Source organism: Oxyura jamaicensis, chromosome 1 (genome assembly GCF_011077185.1).
Source record: "Oxyura jamaicensis isolate SHBP4307 breed ruddy duck chromosome 1, BPBGC_Ojam_1.0, whole genome shotgun sequence".
In the NCBI taxonomy this organism is placed as follows: domain Eukaryota; kingdom Metazoa; phylum Chordata; class Aves; order Anseriformes; family Anatidae; genus Oxyura; species Oxyura jamaicensis.
Window position 1 is genome coordinate 105,743,098 of NC_048893.1, and position 16,966 is coordinate 105,760,063.

The 16,966-nt window shown below is 39.1% G+C and overlaps 1 protein-coding gene across 2 annotated transcripts in view; it reads left to right on the forward strand.

Moving 5' to 3' along the window:
- Positions 1–16,720, forward strand: part of JAM2 (junctional adhesion molecule 2) — a 36,731-nt gene extending 20,011 nt beyond the window's left edge. Inside the window, exons 2-10 of one of the 2 annotated variants that reach the window (XM_035315526.1) lie at positions 1,355–1,420; positions 5,308–5,421; positions 6,466–6,618; positions 8,569–8,774; positions 10,213–10,315; positions 12,126–12,233; positions 13,004–13,019; positions 15,180–15,213; positions 15,985–16,720. In XM_035315526.1, the coding sequence (XP_035171417.1) occupies positions 1,355–1,420; positions 5,308–5,421; positions 6,466–6,618; positions 8,569–8,774; positions 10,213–10,315; positions 12,126–12,233; positions 13,004–13,019; positions 15,180–15,213; positions 15,985–16,017 (833 nt within the window). In that variant the 3' untranslated portion in view covers positions 16,018–16,720. The remainder of the gene's footprint in view (positions 1–1,354; positions 1,421–5,307; positions 5,422–6,465; positions 6,619–8,568; positions 8,775–10,212; positions 10,316–12,125; positions 12,234–13,003; positions 13,020–15,179; positions 15,214–15,984) is intronic. The other variant, XM_035315527.1, reaches the window with a different exon arrangement.
- Positions 16,721–16,966: the final 246 nt, after the last annotated feature.

Sequence of the window (16,966 nt, forward strand, 5' to 3'; positions counted from 1 at the left end):
GCTGAAAGCCAAATAAACTCACACAAGTGAGAAATGAGGAACATACTTTACAGAAGTAATGAACAATCAAAATAAAATAGTAAGAAGCAGAGGATTCTTCACCTGTGCATGTCTTCAGATTAACACTAGATGTCCCGGGTATGACTAATGGGGGGGTGAGAAACTGATTCTTGAATAAAGGAGGTCTGTACACACAAGAGAGGCAAATAGTGAGATTAGGTTAAATGGAGTAAGGCTAAACTAGTTTCTGTCAGTCAGAGCACATTACACTGTTATTTGAACTAGCCATATTTCTAAATGTTGTTGATGGTGAGAGGGGCTCAGTTGTTGTTCATACCCTCCATAGCAATTGTTCAGTTGGCTGATGCTGGCATAGGAAATGGGGAGTGAGATGAGTGTATGTGCTGTCTTCAAAACTGGTCTAAACCACTGGAACTTGAGGTGCTTTTGAAAATAAAGTTAACATAAACTTATGTAAGGAACTGTGTTTTTCTGTTATTAGGCAAAGTTTTAACCACTTGGTAGACTTCCCACCTCCCACGGAGTAACCAGAAAAACTGATGGACTGTTCTGCCCTGTAGGAATACTTCTGAATCATGAAGGAATGCACACTGGTGTCCTTTCTTGAGGAGAGCAGCTCTCAGTTGAAGATGTATAATGAGATGCTGTGAGGGAGAGGGTAGCTTGGTGGGGATCGATGCAGGGCTAATGGTGATTTCACGCGTTTTGTCTGGGTCTCTCTTGTATTGAGTATACTGAAATTCCAAGAATGTATGCTTTCCTTGTTTGTTTTTTGCTCATTTTGTTTTTGTTTTTACATCTGTTTCATATAAAACTATAGAAATGTTGACTCGTTTTCTTCTCAGTTCAATGAGAATTTGAGGTAACTGCTAGTTACTGCTTGCATTTGTTATCCTGGAGAAGTAGTGCATGGTATTCTTTAGTAAACAAGTCTGCCTTGTAATAGAAATACCATGGAAAATACTCTCACAGGTTAATAAAGTCTCCAGAATTAAAAACTGACTGAAATGTTGCCACAGTATAAAAAAACGCCTATTGTTTATGTAGTATTTCTCACGTGTAAATATTATCATGCCATTGTAAAAGAGAAATATTACTATTTTTTTTACAGATGCCAGGACATAGAAAGATATGAATTGTTCAAGGCCACCCGCGTGGCCAGCCCTGTTCTAACTCTTAGTCCCCATGCTCTCGCTAGCAGAGAATATCTAATCTGTCCTGTGCAGGGAAGTCTCAAAAACATCGCTTGTAACTAGTGAAGCACTTATAAAAGTACAGTTCATTGCTGAATTGTCTTAATTGTCCTTTTTTTTTTTTTTCTGTCCCCTTGCAGATCGTAAGGCGACTGGAATTTCTATTGAAACGGATAACAAAAATGTAAAAGCAGAGGAATTTAAGGGTACAGTATGCACGTTGCTCTGATTAAAAATATATGGGATAAATACATGCAAGATATGTAGACAGTTGGGCAGTTAAGTTTGTCTTCCTTTTTTCTGGGGGGTATTGCTCCTACTCTCTCTGTTGACTCTTATTATAACCTTAGTTTTGTCCCCATTTTAGCTTACTTGTGGAGTTGGACCAGATGCTCTCCAGAGGTCCTTCTCCACCTATTCTGTGACTTGTTTCTCAGTCCTGATAGCCCGCTCTGTAACATCTGTCTAGCTTCCTTCCATGTAAAGTGCTGAGAAATGATAGAAAAAGGAGATAGAGGGAGAACAATTGTAAATCAGCTATTCTTGGTATATGTAATTTAATGACTATTTTTAATTGCCAATTACTAGAATGTCTGTTTTTAAATATATGTACATATTTTATTACCTACAAAGTCAATCACTTTCAATAATCGGGTACAGAAGTTAAGGAGGCAGGGAAGAAAACCTGATGTTTGGATAGGTGAGAAAGAGATGCTAGTAGTGTGTAGGTATGTGAGGTTTGTAGGCTGTGGGTTTGTTTTTATTGCATTTGTTTGGAATGCAGAGAGAAGGGAATTTGGGAATCAAAAGAACTGTTTGCTGAGGTTTAGGCTTTATTCACCTGTCTGAGATAATAATGAAATAGTGATCTCTGAAACTGTCAGCTGTGTTAAGTATTTTTGTCATTTTTGATGAAGAAAAATGAATACATTTAGAGCTTAGTACAGGACAGAGGAGAGAGGAGCTCTTCAGGTAATATTACAGCTTGATTGGCTTCACGATCTCTCTTCTTTGTCTACTTTTTAAAAAAATGTGTAGCTTGTACTTTGTTTTTTTCTTATTTCTATAATAGAGTGAGATCAGTTTAACATAAATAAAAGCTATGCTCTTTTCTTTATATGTAGCAGCACCAAGGGAACCGTAGCAGCAGATAGACTTAGCTATTCATCTAAATGCAGCTGATCTGAAATGCGTTTTTCTCTTCCAACTCCTGGTACAGTTGAGAAGGGCTAATCAAATGATCACCCTGGACCAGACATACATCCAAACCAAACATTGTCCAGACCTCTCCAAGATCCAAGATGGTTCTTCCCAGGCTGGTAGACCGTGTGCAGATGCACAGCTTCCTGTGGGTCCACCGTAATGAAAATCAAGTAGACCTGTTCTGGAGAATATTTCTCATTGATATCATTAGTATGGGAAAAAAAAAAAGGAGGGGGGGGGCAGGAGAAGGGAACTAAAGAGGGATTTTATTATGATGTCTCTTCCGTGTTTATTCCTCGTCTTCCATTCTATACCTTTTAACTGGTAAGATCAGTGGAAGGGCATTGACACTAGCATTTTTGGAAAGGAAGATGTGGCATGCAAGGCAGGGGCAGCTCAGCTCCTTCAGGACAGAGGTGACTTGTTAAGCTGAGAACACTTCAGCTGAGTTGTCTCTGTGTCAGCTAATACAGCTCATGGGACCAGCCAGCTGTCACAAGGTCAGTAGCAAAAGCAAGCTGAGCTTGAATGATGGCTTTTCTTTGTTAGAAGGATACAAAAACAAAATGGAAAGGAAACTTTAGCAAATCTTAAGATTCAGGAAGCCTCCACCCATCCACGCAACCTGAAGTCAGGAACCTCAGGCTTCCTGAGTGCACAGCATGTTTTTAGTAGCAGCCAGCGCATGTGTAACATGTTTCTGGCAAAGAATGCACTCCTGCCCCAATTTTTCTTTCAAGTCTGGACAATTTTTCCCCATGAGAGATTCTCAAGGCTACCAGCCTAGCCCCTTTGAAACATTTTGTTTCTCCACAGAACAGACCTGGGAGATGAGACAAAGGAGTGAAGGGGGAGATCTGCTGGTACCTCTTAATCACACTGCAGCCCTTTTTGCTGAGGTTGGAAATGAGGGTGACAGTTAATGCAGATGGACTGTGTGTTTGATCAGTGGATGTTTGCTTCCTGAAAACTAGAGAGGCATTGCCAAAACTTTGAAGGCCTTTGATCCATGATGCTGTGACCTGTATTGGACGATGAGCAGTTGAGATCAATGCTGTATTTGTTTCTTTTGCAAAAACTCCTGGGAGATGCTAAATTTCACTTTATTAATAGATCAGAGCCAGTCAGATGTGTGGCTGGAAACAATATCAGAGGAAAGAATCCAGACAATTCTTAATAGTACTTTGACTTGAGGAATTTGCTGGAGGAAAGAAATATATATATTTTCCAGCATGCTGTTCCACTGACAGTGGAACTACTGAAATGCTGAGTTTGTCCTCATAATTTGCCTATACAGCTCATGTCTTCTCTCCCTCTTCAGTTCCCCCGTAACTCTAGCATTGACCATAGGCCACAGTTAATATGATGCAAGCTCCGTATTGGGGATGGCATGTGCTTATGTCCTGCTGTGAGGGAGAAAGAACAACTGACCTGTTTGGTCTGTTTTCTACCCAGCTATGGCAACTATAGTAAAAACCAGTAACTCTTGAAATCTCAGCCTCTGTGTACAATGGTGCCTTACTGCCTGGCTGCTGGAGCCCAGTCCAGTGTGCCTGGAGTCCTGGGGGTCTTCGTCCCAAATTGACAGACCCATTTGCTGCGTTTCCTTTTGCAGGTTCAGTCAGTAGCAAGACTCAGTGCGTATCCCAGAGATGCATGTGCAGACTGCCACATACAAAGCACTGCTTTCAGCAGCACCCACATATAATACTACCTAGGATGACACAAAACATTAAATGTAGAAGACCAAGCATCGTTCCTCCACGTTGGAGTTCACTGGTGGAAGTGTTCATACAACACTCTCTGGGTTCAGAAGCACATGCATGTTCTTGGATCCCCTGAGTACTGGCATGGATAGCCCTGCTACCCCTGCCTGGACCCTGGGCTTCCTACTTGCCAGTTTACCAAGCCTGAGGTTTGCTAGTGAGCTACGTACTCACATGCACACCAGGTTTGGGGAGATACAAACACAGCATGTACACCACACACCTCCTCTTCCAGGAGCCAGTGACAGAGGCTCAGGGGTGCCTACACCCCCAGTATGACCCCAGTTGCTGGCCCCAGGTTCTGTCAGTCCCCTCCATCCCCTCCATCCCTTCCAGCACTCCAGGCACATGTGCTTCAGGACTCGCCAACACACACCGCTGAGATCTGTGGCTTTCCTGCTGCTGACACAGAGACTGCACTCGCTGGCACCACAGGCCCATCAGTTTAATTGGAGGCTGATGGTCTTTGTCATTGTGCTCTGTCTGTCATATTTGTGTCTCTGGTTTTGTTTGTTGCTGCCCCTTTATTATTACCATCTTTCCATTGAAAAAGTCCTTGACTGGATAACCCTAATGAAGCAGACTCTCACCATCCACGTACCCTCAAAATAACTAAGGTGAAATTGTAACTAAATACACAAGTTACATAGAATATTTAACCATCTTACCAGTGTGTTTTTCATATGCATTAAGTTACATATTTAACCAGGTAAACTACTGATAATGAACTCGGAATGGCAATTTATAATATAGATGACAACTGGGTCAGTGTCCTTTTTTTAATAGTGGTTTGCTCACTGACAAAAATATTGAAACGTAAAATGAGGGTAGTAGTACAGAATCACTGCTCATCCAACATGTGAATTTTGATCCAAAGGCCACCTAATTAATGGGGAAATTAGTAGTTTGTTTCCCCTGTGTATTTGAATAAATCTGGAGAAGGTCTGATGACATCACTCTGAGGAGTAGATCTGGGCCTTGCTTGACCGCTCAAGCTGTATGAAGGGGGAATGTTAATTTCATGGACCCTGATTGTGTACCAAGACAATGCTGAAAGCTCTAACTTTCTCTGTTGCTTTTTGTTCCTTTGTTGTTGTTTGTTCGTTTGTTTGTTTCTTCCTTAGAGGCCATCCTTAGTTGCAAGCACAAATTTTCAAAAGGGATGAGTCTAAGAATAGAATGGAAGAAAATCCAGTCTCAAGGAGTTTCATTTGTCTACTACAATGGTGAATTTACAGGTAAGACAATACAACAAGCTTAGACTGATCATTTAACATGCCCTTCTATAGCATACATACCAACTGTTTCTTGGGGAATAATATTAGGAAAATGACTGAAAGAGGATGCTCTTGACTCTTGTACTGAACATCAGTCCTTCTGAGGAAAAGAATATTTCCTCAGGGAAAAACAAAGCTTTTCCTAATGAAATCTTCAGTGGTTGGCTACATTTTGAATGAAGTTAAATATAATAAAACTGGAGACTAAGAAAAATGATCCTGCATGTTTATTAAATTTTTAAAAAAATAAAATTACATTCAAACATAAGCTCATTTAAAACTGTTGAAAGCTCTGCACTCCTATCTTACAAAGAGGTTTCTGAAACCTCCTGTAGATTTGGGGGTTTAGGTATGAATAATGCAACATTTTTTTTATATACATTAAAATATAAACTCAGCAGTACCTTTTAAATTATTTGTATCTACTTTTTGGAAGTAGAATTTCTGCTTACGTGTTTTTTAAAAGACATATCACAGCTTTATGTATTGAAGAAAATACAGGTCTCTGGTACACAACAAATGAAGATAGGTAAATTTTTCTAATTCCTTCAAGTTTGTTTTTTTTTTCTTACCAAGTTAAAATGTCAAATACCTTGCTGTGGTAAGAATCATTTCTGTAAGAGAAATAAGTTAGTGACTGCCATCCCTCCAAGTAGAAAATTATCCTTTTTTTTTTTTTTTTGTCACATGACTACAGCTATACATGCTTTCTTGAAATGTCCACGTTACCAAAAAAAAAAAAAAAAGTATTTAATCTTAAAACTGAAAAATGACATAGGTTTTTGAACTGAGGTTGTTGGGTTTTTTTTTGGACTAAGCGGACAAATTTATGGAGGGTTCTTAATGTCATGGGAGGGGGATTACATGCTGCTCCTTGGCAATAGATAACTAACACTGAAAAAATGAGCAATAGTGCATAAACTGTATGTGATTTCAGAGCAAGCCAACGAGACAGATGTTTTCTGTAAGCAATGACCAGAAAGCACTGTTTGTTCTCTTTTAAAGGTGATCTTAAAGACAGAGCAGAGATGCTGAATACAGGAATCCGTATTAGAAACGTGACTAGAAAGGATTCTGGGACCTACCGCTGCGAAATCAGTGCAAAAAGTGAAGAGGGGCAACGCCTGGGAGAGGCTACCATTACTCTCACCGTATTGGGTAGAAAGAAACTCTTTTTACTTGGGCTTCCATAAAGAAACTGAATTATGGCAAGGGGTGTTGTGTGCAGGGTTGTCCATATAGTGTGTGCCTGTTGTATTTTTGGGTCTTCCTTTGGATTATAAACATATGTTCGTGCATGGATTAATATTCTATAACATAGTTCAAAGAAAGTTACTAGTTTATTGATATAAATGTGTATTTTTGTTGTCAGAAGTTAGCAAGGATGCTGATTTATGTGATCGTGAAATGTTTGTTTCTACAAAAACTGAAGTCACTCAGTGGCTGAGACTCTAGATAAGCTGATCATGATGTTTGGCACTGGAAAGTCAGCATCTGTCAACACTTATCAAATATTCCAAAGCAGCAGTTCGTTCCAATGCTACAGTCTCCTCCTGTTTTTGGAAGGAGAAACTACTGCAGTGTCTGCATAATGCCAGCTAGCAGTCTGTGGACTTTATTTACAGGACAGAAGTTATTATTTTATTATTGTTATTATTATTTGTGTTGTTTTTTTCTTGCTTGTTTTTTCCCCATTTGAGGGAAGGAGGGAAAACTGAATACTGAGCACATTCTTCTCCCACTGTCCCTCCTATTTTTCCCCAGTTACTTAATGGTTGGTGGGTAGTTTTCTTTTCTTCTTTTTTTTTTCTTTTATTTTTTTCTTTTTTATTTTTTTGCCTCATAGGGAGTAAAGAAAGTATTCTTCATCTTAGAAAAATAATTGATCTTTAAAAATAGTCTCAAATTTCTTCATAAAGTATAATAAATTTGTGAACTTTTGCTTAACCCCAATAATGAGGTAACCACGCTTTTTCTTTCCTTCTTCCACTCTCTCAGCAGATTTCCTTTTTTAAATGTAGCTTCTTAATTTAAAGTTGAGATCTTGGAGCCTGAAGAGAGTGGTGGGTGTCTGTGTATCTTGTGCACAAACCTTTTTGAAAGTTTATGGGAGTTAGGTATGTCTTGTTTTTAGAATTTTTGCTTCTTATTTTAAAGTCAACCAAGAAGAAACTATGAATACTTGTTAAAGTGTTACTCATTCTTTTAATTTAACATGCAGTCGTCGTCACCGTTAGTTTTCTTCTGGATAGTTTCAAGGTACCAAAATAAAATCAAGTTCCTTTTCTTTTGACGTAATAAAAATTTGAAAAAAAAAAAAAAAAAGACCTTCATATATTAATGACAGAGCTGTCCTGCATCTGTGATGCAGAACCTGACAGAAATTTCTCTGAATACTCCAACAAAACCTAAGGAAAGCATTTGAACACTTTCCACACTGATGTTCACTTCTCAGAGAACTATGAAAGAAAAGTGCTAAACAGGTAAACCGGGAGCAGGGGGAGGAGTATGCTTTTTTTTTTTTTTTTTTTTTTTTTTAATTTGAAATTAAATTGGTAGACAATTGCTTTTCATCTTCTATTTGAGATTCACACCATGGCTGTGATGATGGCCAGTCTTGTTAATTCTTTCTGACAAGTGTTTTTCAAAACACAGTAGACTTTTTTTAATACAAAAATCTTTTTACTCTCCCCCACTTCTGTTTTTAAATATTAATGAGGGAAAAAAAAATGCTGGGCTCTGGATTCACTGAGACATCCCTCCTCTGTCAGGGAGCAAGAGGTCCCACAGAGGCCTCTGCAGAGGAGTGGAACAAGCTACCGAGGGTTTGGATGAATATGTATAGATTGGAGTCAGGATGACACAGCATGTGGTGGGGGGGGGGCTGGGAGCAAACCTCTGCCTTCCACTGCTTTTAGCAACTCACGAATTTTACAGTTCTCTTCAGCAGCAGGACTCTGCCTTCCACCCTGTCTCCAGAGCCTCTGTTCACTGATGTGGCAGTTGTTAAGTACGTGTACAACTGTTCACCTCCTCTGTGCCTCTCAAACTGTTGTGAGATTGGCATTACTGATAAGACTGCGTAACAAGTGCAATTTCATTTTCCAGTTGCTCCAACTACTCCGGTATGTGAGGTACCCAGCTCTGCAATGACGGGAACAGTGGTGGAACTGAGCTGTAGGGAGACGGAGGGGTCCCCTCCGTCTGAGTACCAGTGGTACAAGAACGGGGTTGCCTTACTGGAAAAGACAGGAACAGGCAGTGCTAGAGCAGCAAACATAACTTACACCATGAATAAAAAGTCCGGCACTCTGGTAAGTGTCTTAACAACTCTGTAATAACCAGCTGTGAAGACCAAATTTACTGTTTTGTACAGTGATGCTCCTTGGCTTAAGCCAAGGCACGAGGTCTCTGATAGAGATCAATGTCATGCTGAAATGTGCTAACGTGTATAACGTACAGTTTCTGCCTCAGACCAACGACAGGCTATAGAGATTGAGTGTAATAGGCAAGCTGGGTGAATTATAAGGTTGTAGTAATGATAAATCAGCAGAATCTAGCAAATAAATGACAAATTTCACCTTGTCAGTCAGCCAGTGTGAGGTGAGAATGATCTCTTAGTATGTCAACAGAGATATATTTGATAGCACCTTAAAATCTGAAATAGCAACATCATGCACTACAGCGGGAAGTGCAGCAGCACCAAGGGCAATCCAGAATCTCAGCAATCCAGTGGCATTTAAAGGTTCCAGTCTTGTACTTGTCAGGGGAATGAGTAGTGGCTTTAAGTAAGCTTACTGTGTTTTCTGTTATGTTCCCCCCGAGAACTAGCCATCTTTTTCTCATTCCATTCTACCCCTGTGCTGCATTATGGCTGATCCTTCTAAAAATAAAAATTATATACCACTTACTGTGCAATGTAAGCTGATATTTTTTTTTGGAAGGGTCATTCTATGGACATCCTGCTCTTGTGCATGATCAAATTCAGTAACTGCAGTGCGCCTAATCATTCAGAGGTGCTGTGGATCTTTCAGTACACTGTGGAAATTCAGTGGGCTACTCAAAATTACTAATTTCTAAAAAATCTTAGTTTTAATGTATGGGATATATTAAAGGGAGAAGATGTAGCAGGTCTAATTATAAAAATAAATACAGAGAAGCACAGGAAATGACATGAGGTCAGCATCCATTTTTTGCTTTCTCACTTGAATTTTTATATCAATAGTATTTCATAAGTAAAGCAGTTCAGCATTTCTCCATTGGAATCACAGAGAAAGTGGCATTTCTGGGGAAAAAAACTTGGAAAATATATTTTGTACTATGTTAAGTATTTATTAATATTTATTAATATTTACCATGTTAAGTAGTTATTAAGTATTTATTTATTTTGTAAAATGAATACAATGTTTTGATTTCAGGGATTCTGAAATGGGAGCATGTCTAAGAAAATACACTTTACTGGAAAGTGCTTATCATTGAAAAAGAATCTCCTTTTACATATGCTCTATCTAGTTAAAATATCCATTTAAAATACCCACTTGGACCAGTAACAGAAGTATTAGGGGATGTGACCAGAGAGCAGAATCGGAATAAACATGAGACTGAAGTTCTCATGTTCTTTCATATTTTTGAAAAAAAAAAAAAAAAAAAAAAAAAGAAAACTGTTGACACAGCAAATTTTCTATACTGGAGGAAATTCATTTTTTGGTGTGTTTTTCCCCATTCTCATGGTTTTGTACTCTGTCTTAACAGCTATTTAACACCGTTACAAAGAATGACACTGGAGAGTATTTCTGCGAAGCCTCCAATGGGATTGGATTACCTCAGAAATGCTCAGTGAGGAGAATGCAAGTCGGTATGTGTCAGAGCAAAGAGGGGCAGAAAGCAGTCTTGCAATTGGAATGGTTTCATTGCATGATGCAGCTGAGAAGCTAAGACAAGATTGAATTACAGACTACTGAGCACCTTATACGCAGTTACGGTGGCTACCCAAAGCATTCCTTTTTAGCAGCACAAACATGTCTCACTGAATTTCACAAAAAAAATCACCTAGTTGAGTACTTCAAAATTACTGCAGTATCCAGCATTATGGTTGGGAAACACTGTCACAGAGCAGCAGTATTCATATGAGGTCCTTAATACTTCAGAATGTTTTTGTGGATGTTGTACAGCATAATGTACCAGTCCGCTCACTGTCTTGTTTGTTCTGGGGATGGTTTTGTGTGTGTGTTTTGTGGGGCTTTTGTTGTGACATGGTGTTTGTTTTAAATGAATTGCCAGCCTCCCTTTTGAGATGCATTTATGTGAGATTGTCGCGTAACGGATCAGGGCTTTAGCTGAAAAAAACTCATTTATACCTGCCAGAGGAACATGGAATGTGCACTGACTTAAAAAAACAGTCCTGCTGCCTTTTTCTTTTCTACTTGGGCAGTGTATTGTGAATTGTAATACTGGTTAACTAACACAGTTACTTAGCAAAGGTTGGAAGGCCAGAATCTATAATAATCCAAAATGTGTAAATGTTTTTGCAAAATATAAAATTAGCTCTTACAAATTTGCTATGGAGAAAAAAAAAAAAAAAAAAAAAAGGAAAAAAAGATGATAAATAGATGTTTGAAGTTTCTAAAAGGTCCTAACAAATACTGCACAGAAGCTTTACTATTTCCTGTTAGTACTCCATAAATAAGTTGTCCGGTGCTTTCTTATAACTTAGTTGAAAATCATTATATTAAAGCTTTTAATGAATTCCTGGTTGATTATATGCAAGTATTCTACAAGTTCCCAAGACAGAATTCCTCTATTATGGAAATATTCACCCAAGTCCTGAACTGCTGTCAACCAGTGCATAAAAATTGATAGGTTTGGTGGAGAAATTCCCAACTATGTATTAATGTATGCTTAAAGTCAGGGTACAAATAAGTAATTCTTCATATACAAAAACAGATCAAATAACAACAAACAATTAAAATGTTTCTGATTGTTGGTGTTTTTCTTTTTGCTAAAATGGATGATTGTCTGAAGCATTTAGGGATTATATTGGGAAATGGGCATAGGCTGTCATCTTCAAAATAGAAATGGCTACACTTTCCAGTAGCCCAGTGTAAAATTAAACTTTAGGTATATGTGCTATTTTTTTTTGGCCTTCAGTGTGTTTAATTTATAAGCCTTGCTGTTTAAAAATAATTTTAAAAAGCATTAAATTTTAAATAATTCACCTGAAGAGTTCTTCAGGACTGATGCAACACTCACCAGCTGTTTCAGTTATTTTAGGCAAACTGCGTATGAAAACACTTGTTTAAACAGATTAAGGCAAAATATCTTGAGGTCTTTGAGACATATGTCTTGAATACTTACTGTGGGTAGATAGAACAAGAAATTTGTATCCCTTGACTTCTGTTATTCTTCCCTTGCTTTTGTGTCAGAGTAAGGATTTGAAGTGTATGAAGCGCTCCTCCTACCGTGGCTGTGATACAGCAATGGTTTTAGACTGTTCATCCACGTCTGCATGTTGGTAACTAATTTATAAGCCTTGGGCCAAAGTCGTCCACCCATAAATATAAAAGGAGCCTGCAGTAATTAGGGGAGGGGAAACAAACAACAACAACAAAACAGCCAATGGAACTTTTTAAAACTTATAGCACTGGATTTCTCTTTTATAATTACAGATGACCTTAATGTAAGTGGCATCATCGCTGCTGTAGTATTCGTGGCACTGGTAATGGCATTATGTGGCCTTGGAGTATTTTATGCCCAAAAAAAGGGTTATTTTACAAGTAAGTACAGTAAAATCACTCTTTGTTTCAAAAAATAGGGCTGTAATTCTGCTGATTGTAACATGTCCTCCTTTCCATGAAGACTCTAGCTCCGTGGTCCTAAGCTAAAGTACTCTTTAGCACAACAGCAACTTTCCTGTGCAAACAGTTTTATTCTGCCTTCTTCAACCATAAAAGATAATTTAAGAATGAAGATGTTTGTACAGTTGCACAAGGCCACCAGATAGTAATGTAGGAAAAGCAACGAGCAGAGCCCTGGTTTCCAGAGCCTCTTTGCTCTAGTTTCGAGAGGGCATGGAAAATAAAGGCACCATGAGAACAAGTTGTACAAGCTTACTTGCAGTTCAAAAGCAGTTTTTTGAGCAGTTGAGTTCTGATTAAGTAATTTACTGGCTCCCTCTTCTGGTTCGTGGTGAAAGTGCACATGGAGAAAACTAGCTTTTGAGGATTACTCGCAATAGCTTCACGTCAAGCAGCCTGCCTCTCCATAGCATTTGTGTTAGTGCCTGTAGAGTTTAGCACAGCAAAAAGGGATCCCGTGCCAGAGTGAGAAAGGCCACTGCCTGAAAGTAACAGGGTAACAGAGCTGATGTTAGAATCCACACTCACTTAGAATGTTTACCTTTGAAAGCAACCTAATCTTTTTTCTGTTCAAACTCAGTACATCGAAATGAGACATTGCATTTAGCAACTGAAGCTGTGAGTTAATATTTCAAACAAGTTTAAGGAAACTACTGTTGTGCTAATTTTCCTTTTTTTCCCCCCCACAGAGGAAAGTTCTTCCCAGTAAGTATCTTAACGTTTTATACAAGTTATGTGCAAGTTATGTGAAGGGTAGGTCCTGCCTAACTAACTTGATTTCCTTTTATGATAAGATCACCCGTATGGTGGACCAAGGGAAACCAGCTGATGTGATTTTTTTGGACTTCAGCAAGGCTTTTGACACGGTCTCCCATAGGATCCTACTGGACAAAATGTCCACCATACAGCTAAATAAAAACATCATACAATGGGTGAGCAATTGGCTAACGGGCAGGGCCCAAAGGGTTATGGTAAATGGGGCTGCGTCAGGCTGGCGGGCGGTCACTAGTGGGGTCCCTCAAGGCTCCATTTTAGGGCCGGTACTTTTCAATATTTTTATAAACGATCTGGATGTAGGAATAGAAGGTATTTTGAGCAAGTTTGCTGATGACACCAAACTTGGAGGAGTCGTGGACTCGAATGAGGGTGGAAAGGCCTTGCAGAGGGATCTGGATAGGTTGGAGAGCTGGGCGATCACCAATCGCATGAAGTTCAATAAGAGCAAGTGCCGGGTCCTGCACCTGGGACGGGGAAACCCTGGCTGCACGTACAGACTGGGCGATGAGACGCTGGAGAGCAGCCTAGAAGAGAGGGATCTGGGGGTCGTGGTAGACAGCAAGTTGAATATGAGCCAGCAGTGTGCCCTGGCAGCCAGGAGGGCCAACCGTGTCCTGGGGTGCATCAAGCACGGCATCGCTAGTAGGTCAAGGGAGGTGATTGTCCCGCTCTACTCTGCGCTGGTGCGGCCTCACCTCGAGTACTGTGTGCAGTTCTGGGCACCACAGTATAAAAAGGACATGAAACTGTTGGAGAATGTCCAGAGGAGGGCTACGAAGATGGTGATAGGCCTGGAGGGGAAGACGTACGAAGAATGGCTGAGGTCACTGGGCCTGTTCAGCCTGGAGAAGAGGAGGCTGAGAGGAGACCTCATCACAGTCTACAACTTCCTCGTAAGGGGGTGTCGAGAGACAGGAGACCTTTTCTCCATTAACACCAGTGACAGGACCCGCGGGAACGGGGTTAAGCTGAGGCAGGGGAAATTTAGGCTTGACATCAGGAGGGGGTTCTTCACAGAGAGGGTGGTTGCACACTGGAACAGGCTCCCCAGGGAAGTTGTCACTGCACCGAGCCTGTCTGAATTTAAGAAGAGATTGGACTGTGCACTTAGTCACATGGTCTGAACTTTTGGGTAGACCTGTGCGGTGTCAAGAGTTGGACTTGATGATCCTTAAGGGTCCCTTCCAACTCAGGATATTCTATGATTCTATGATTCTAAGTCACCATAAATAGCATTTACATCTCTGATGACTTAGTAACTGTGATGTTTAAGGTCTTTTTGTTCTGATTCTTATACAGTGGCTTTTCTGAACACTGGAATAAACCTGATCTGGCACACCAGCTAGTTTCCTCATTAGAACCAATGTGCTGGTCAGAAAATTATTTATTATTACTGTGATAAATGTGCAAAGTCCTTTTTTGTAGTTATGGGGTACACCCCTAGCTCAACTAGTGGCATAGGTTTTTTCTCATCTAAACCTGATAAAAGGTGCTCAGGGCCAAATTGAACCATAACTGTAAATACAGATTACTTCAGTTTTGTAAAAATATGACTGGAAGAGACCTTGTAAGGTCTACTCCTTTGATACAGATTTATTTAATGCACTTAAATTGCCACTAGGTAATTCTTATTAGAAAGTCAGAATTCCTCAATCTATTTTAGTGCTCTCACACAAGACTAAAATGATGTTTCCGTGGAGGTTGGGTAGCTTCCAAAATTTTTATTTATCGATTTTGAAGTTTAACTTACCCCTTTTAGGTAACAGCAGGTAAAAAGCAATGTAGTAAGGAAAAATACTATTTTAAAATACTCTTATGTTTATACTGGTCATGAATTAAGACAAAGCATAACTGGAAGCCTTGAAGGGTCAACCTAGGGAAGATAATTTGGCAGTGGTTCATGAGATAATGACAGCTGCCTAAAAGATTTGTTACAGATTTTGTAATTTTATTTTTCCTAAGAGGAAAAAAAACTAAGCATTACTGAAAATCAGGACAAATGCATTCATAAATAAAGTTGTCAAAGAGCTAAAACAAACACTAAAAAGTCACTGTTTAACCTAATTTCCTTTCCTGTTCTATTAACAGAAAGAAGTCCAACTCTCAAGCTATGAGTGAAAAGGCAAGTATTTTGTATTTAGTAGTGTGTTTACATTTTCAGGTTCCATCAGAATTCCTTAGATCTGTGATGTTTTTTGCATGCACTCACGCTGTGATGTTGCATGGCACTACATGCCACCAACACCTGGGGAAAGGGAAGTAACGATAGTTATTTTCCATTAACCATGCCATTTGTTGTGAGGAAGTGTTCCACTCTGATGTGCTTGTGCATATTAGTTAACCAAAGAAACTGAAAGTCAAACAAACACCAAGGCAGAAATTTGGGGCCTTAATTCCCCTTAAGATTAACGTGGGTTAAAAAGGCTTGATTAAATATGGAAGCTAAAATTGTGGGTTGTTTTTGTGTTGTTTTTTTTTTCCTGTTTCCTCAGTGAAAGGGCTCAAAGGAATTATTTCATATACGTTGCTCCAGCTTTCCAAACTGGTGCAAAAAGAACGGCGCTCCAACTAAAACTTCAACTAGAAAATTTCGTATCTACAGTTAGGTTACATTAGTAGGCTTAAAAGCCCTCTGAAAGCTATCCCAATCCTTTAATCAAAACAGAGCATGCTGAAGAATGATACTTTTACCTTTTAGTAGTGTATTACTTCTATTCTGTGTAACAGTACATCGTGCAGGCTTTCCTTTATAGAAAGAGCATATACTAGTAACTGACAGCGTTTCAGGTGTGCTTCTTTTCATCCTGCCTGTGTTTCTTCTGAAATGCGCATTAAATGTTAATATGATTAAAATACTTGAACTATTACTTACGTATTACCTTCCTTCATTTAGGATTTCAAGCATACCAAGTCCTTTGTTATCTAGAAGATTTCAGCCTCTGTGAGGGACATCAAATGACTACTTGTTATACAAAAATATCAAAGGGATTTTTGACCTCTGTCCTGTAAATATTGCTTCCATGTACTACACAGGGAAAGTAGGAATTGCTATTGTTTAGATCTAGTCAACCTATTTTTTTTTAATAAAAAATAAAAACAAAAAACAGACCCTTAACTTAAAGATATAGCTAAGTTGAATATTCAAGTCAATTTTTGTGATGACTTCTCATTTTGTTGATATACACATGCAGCAATAAAGGATTCACGCTTGGAACATGGAATAGTCTATCCAAATAACTTTGACAGATGACCTTGTTACCAGTACTTTTACTACTCAAATCTCCAGCATTGTTAAGGGCTCAAACCGTCCCCCCAGTTCTGATTCTATTCTTACAAGTACTTTTACAATGTACTGGGTTTGCCGGAGCCATCTAGAAGTGTGTAAGTAGTTGCTCAGAGTTTAACTCACTATGCTGGGAGAACAAAGCTGCTTGGTAATTGAGGCCCAAACATTGTTTTATTTTCTAATACAAAATGCCTACAGCATTTCTTCTTCGAGGAAGCATCTCCTTCTGTGGACTGCATATATAACTGCATTATGAAAAGAATCATGCCAGTACAACTAAGGCTGTAGTATCTGGACCGTAATTACTGAAGTGCTACAAATAAATAGTTCTTCAGAACCTGAAGCGTTTGTGTCAGTAGTTTAGTTACTGAAGCTTAAACACCACCACCTCATTTACAGGTTTCAGTTGTGTCTATAAGGGTAACCCTTCCTCACTTGTGTTCATTGATGCAGTGTAAAATGAGCACATATGTACGTGTCTACCAATCTTTTTAGCTCTGCAGTCCTTCACCTCCCTTGGACTTTGCTACAGATTTAAGGTTCTCTTGTAATATTTTTTCCCCTTGCAGAAGCTTGACATATCACAAAC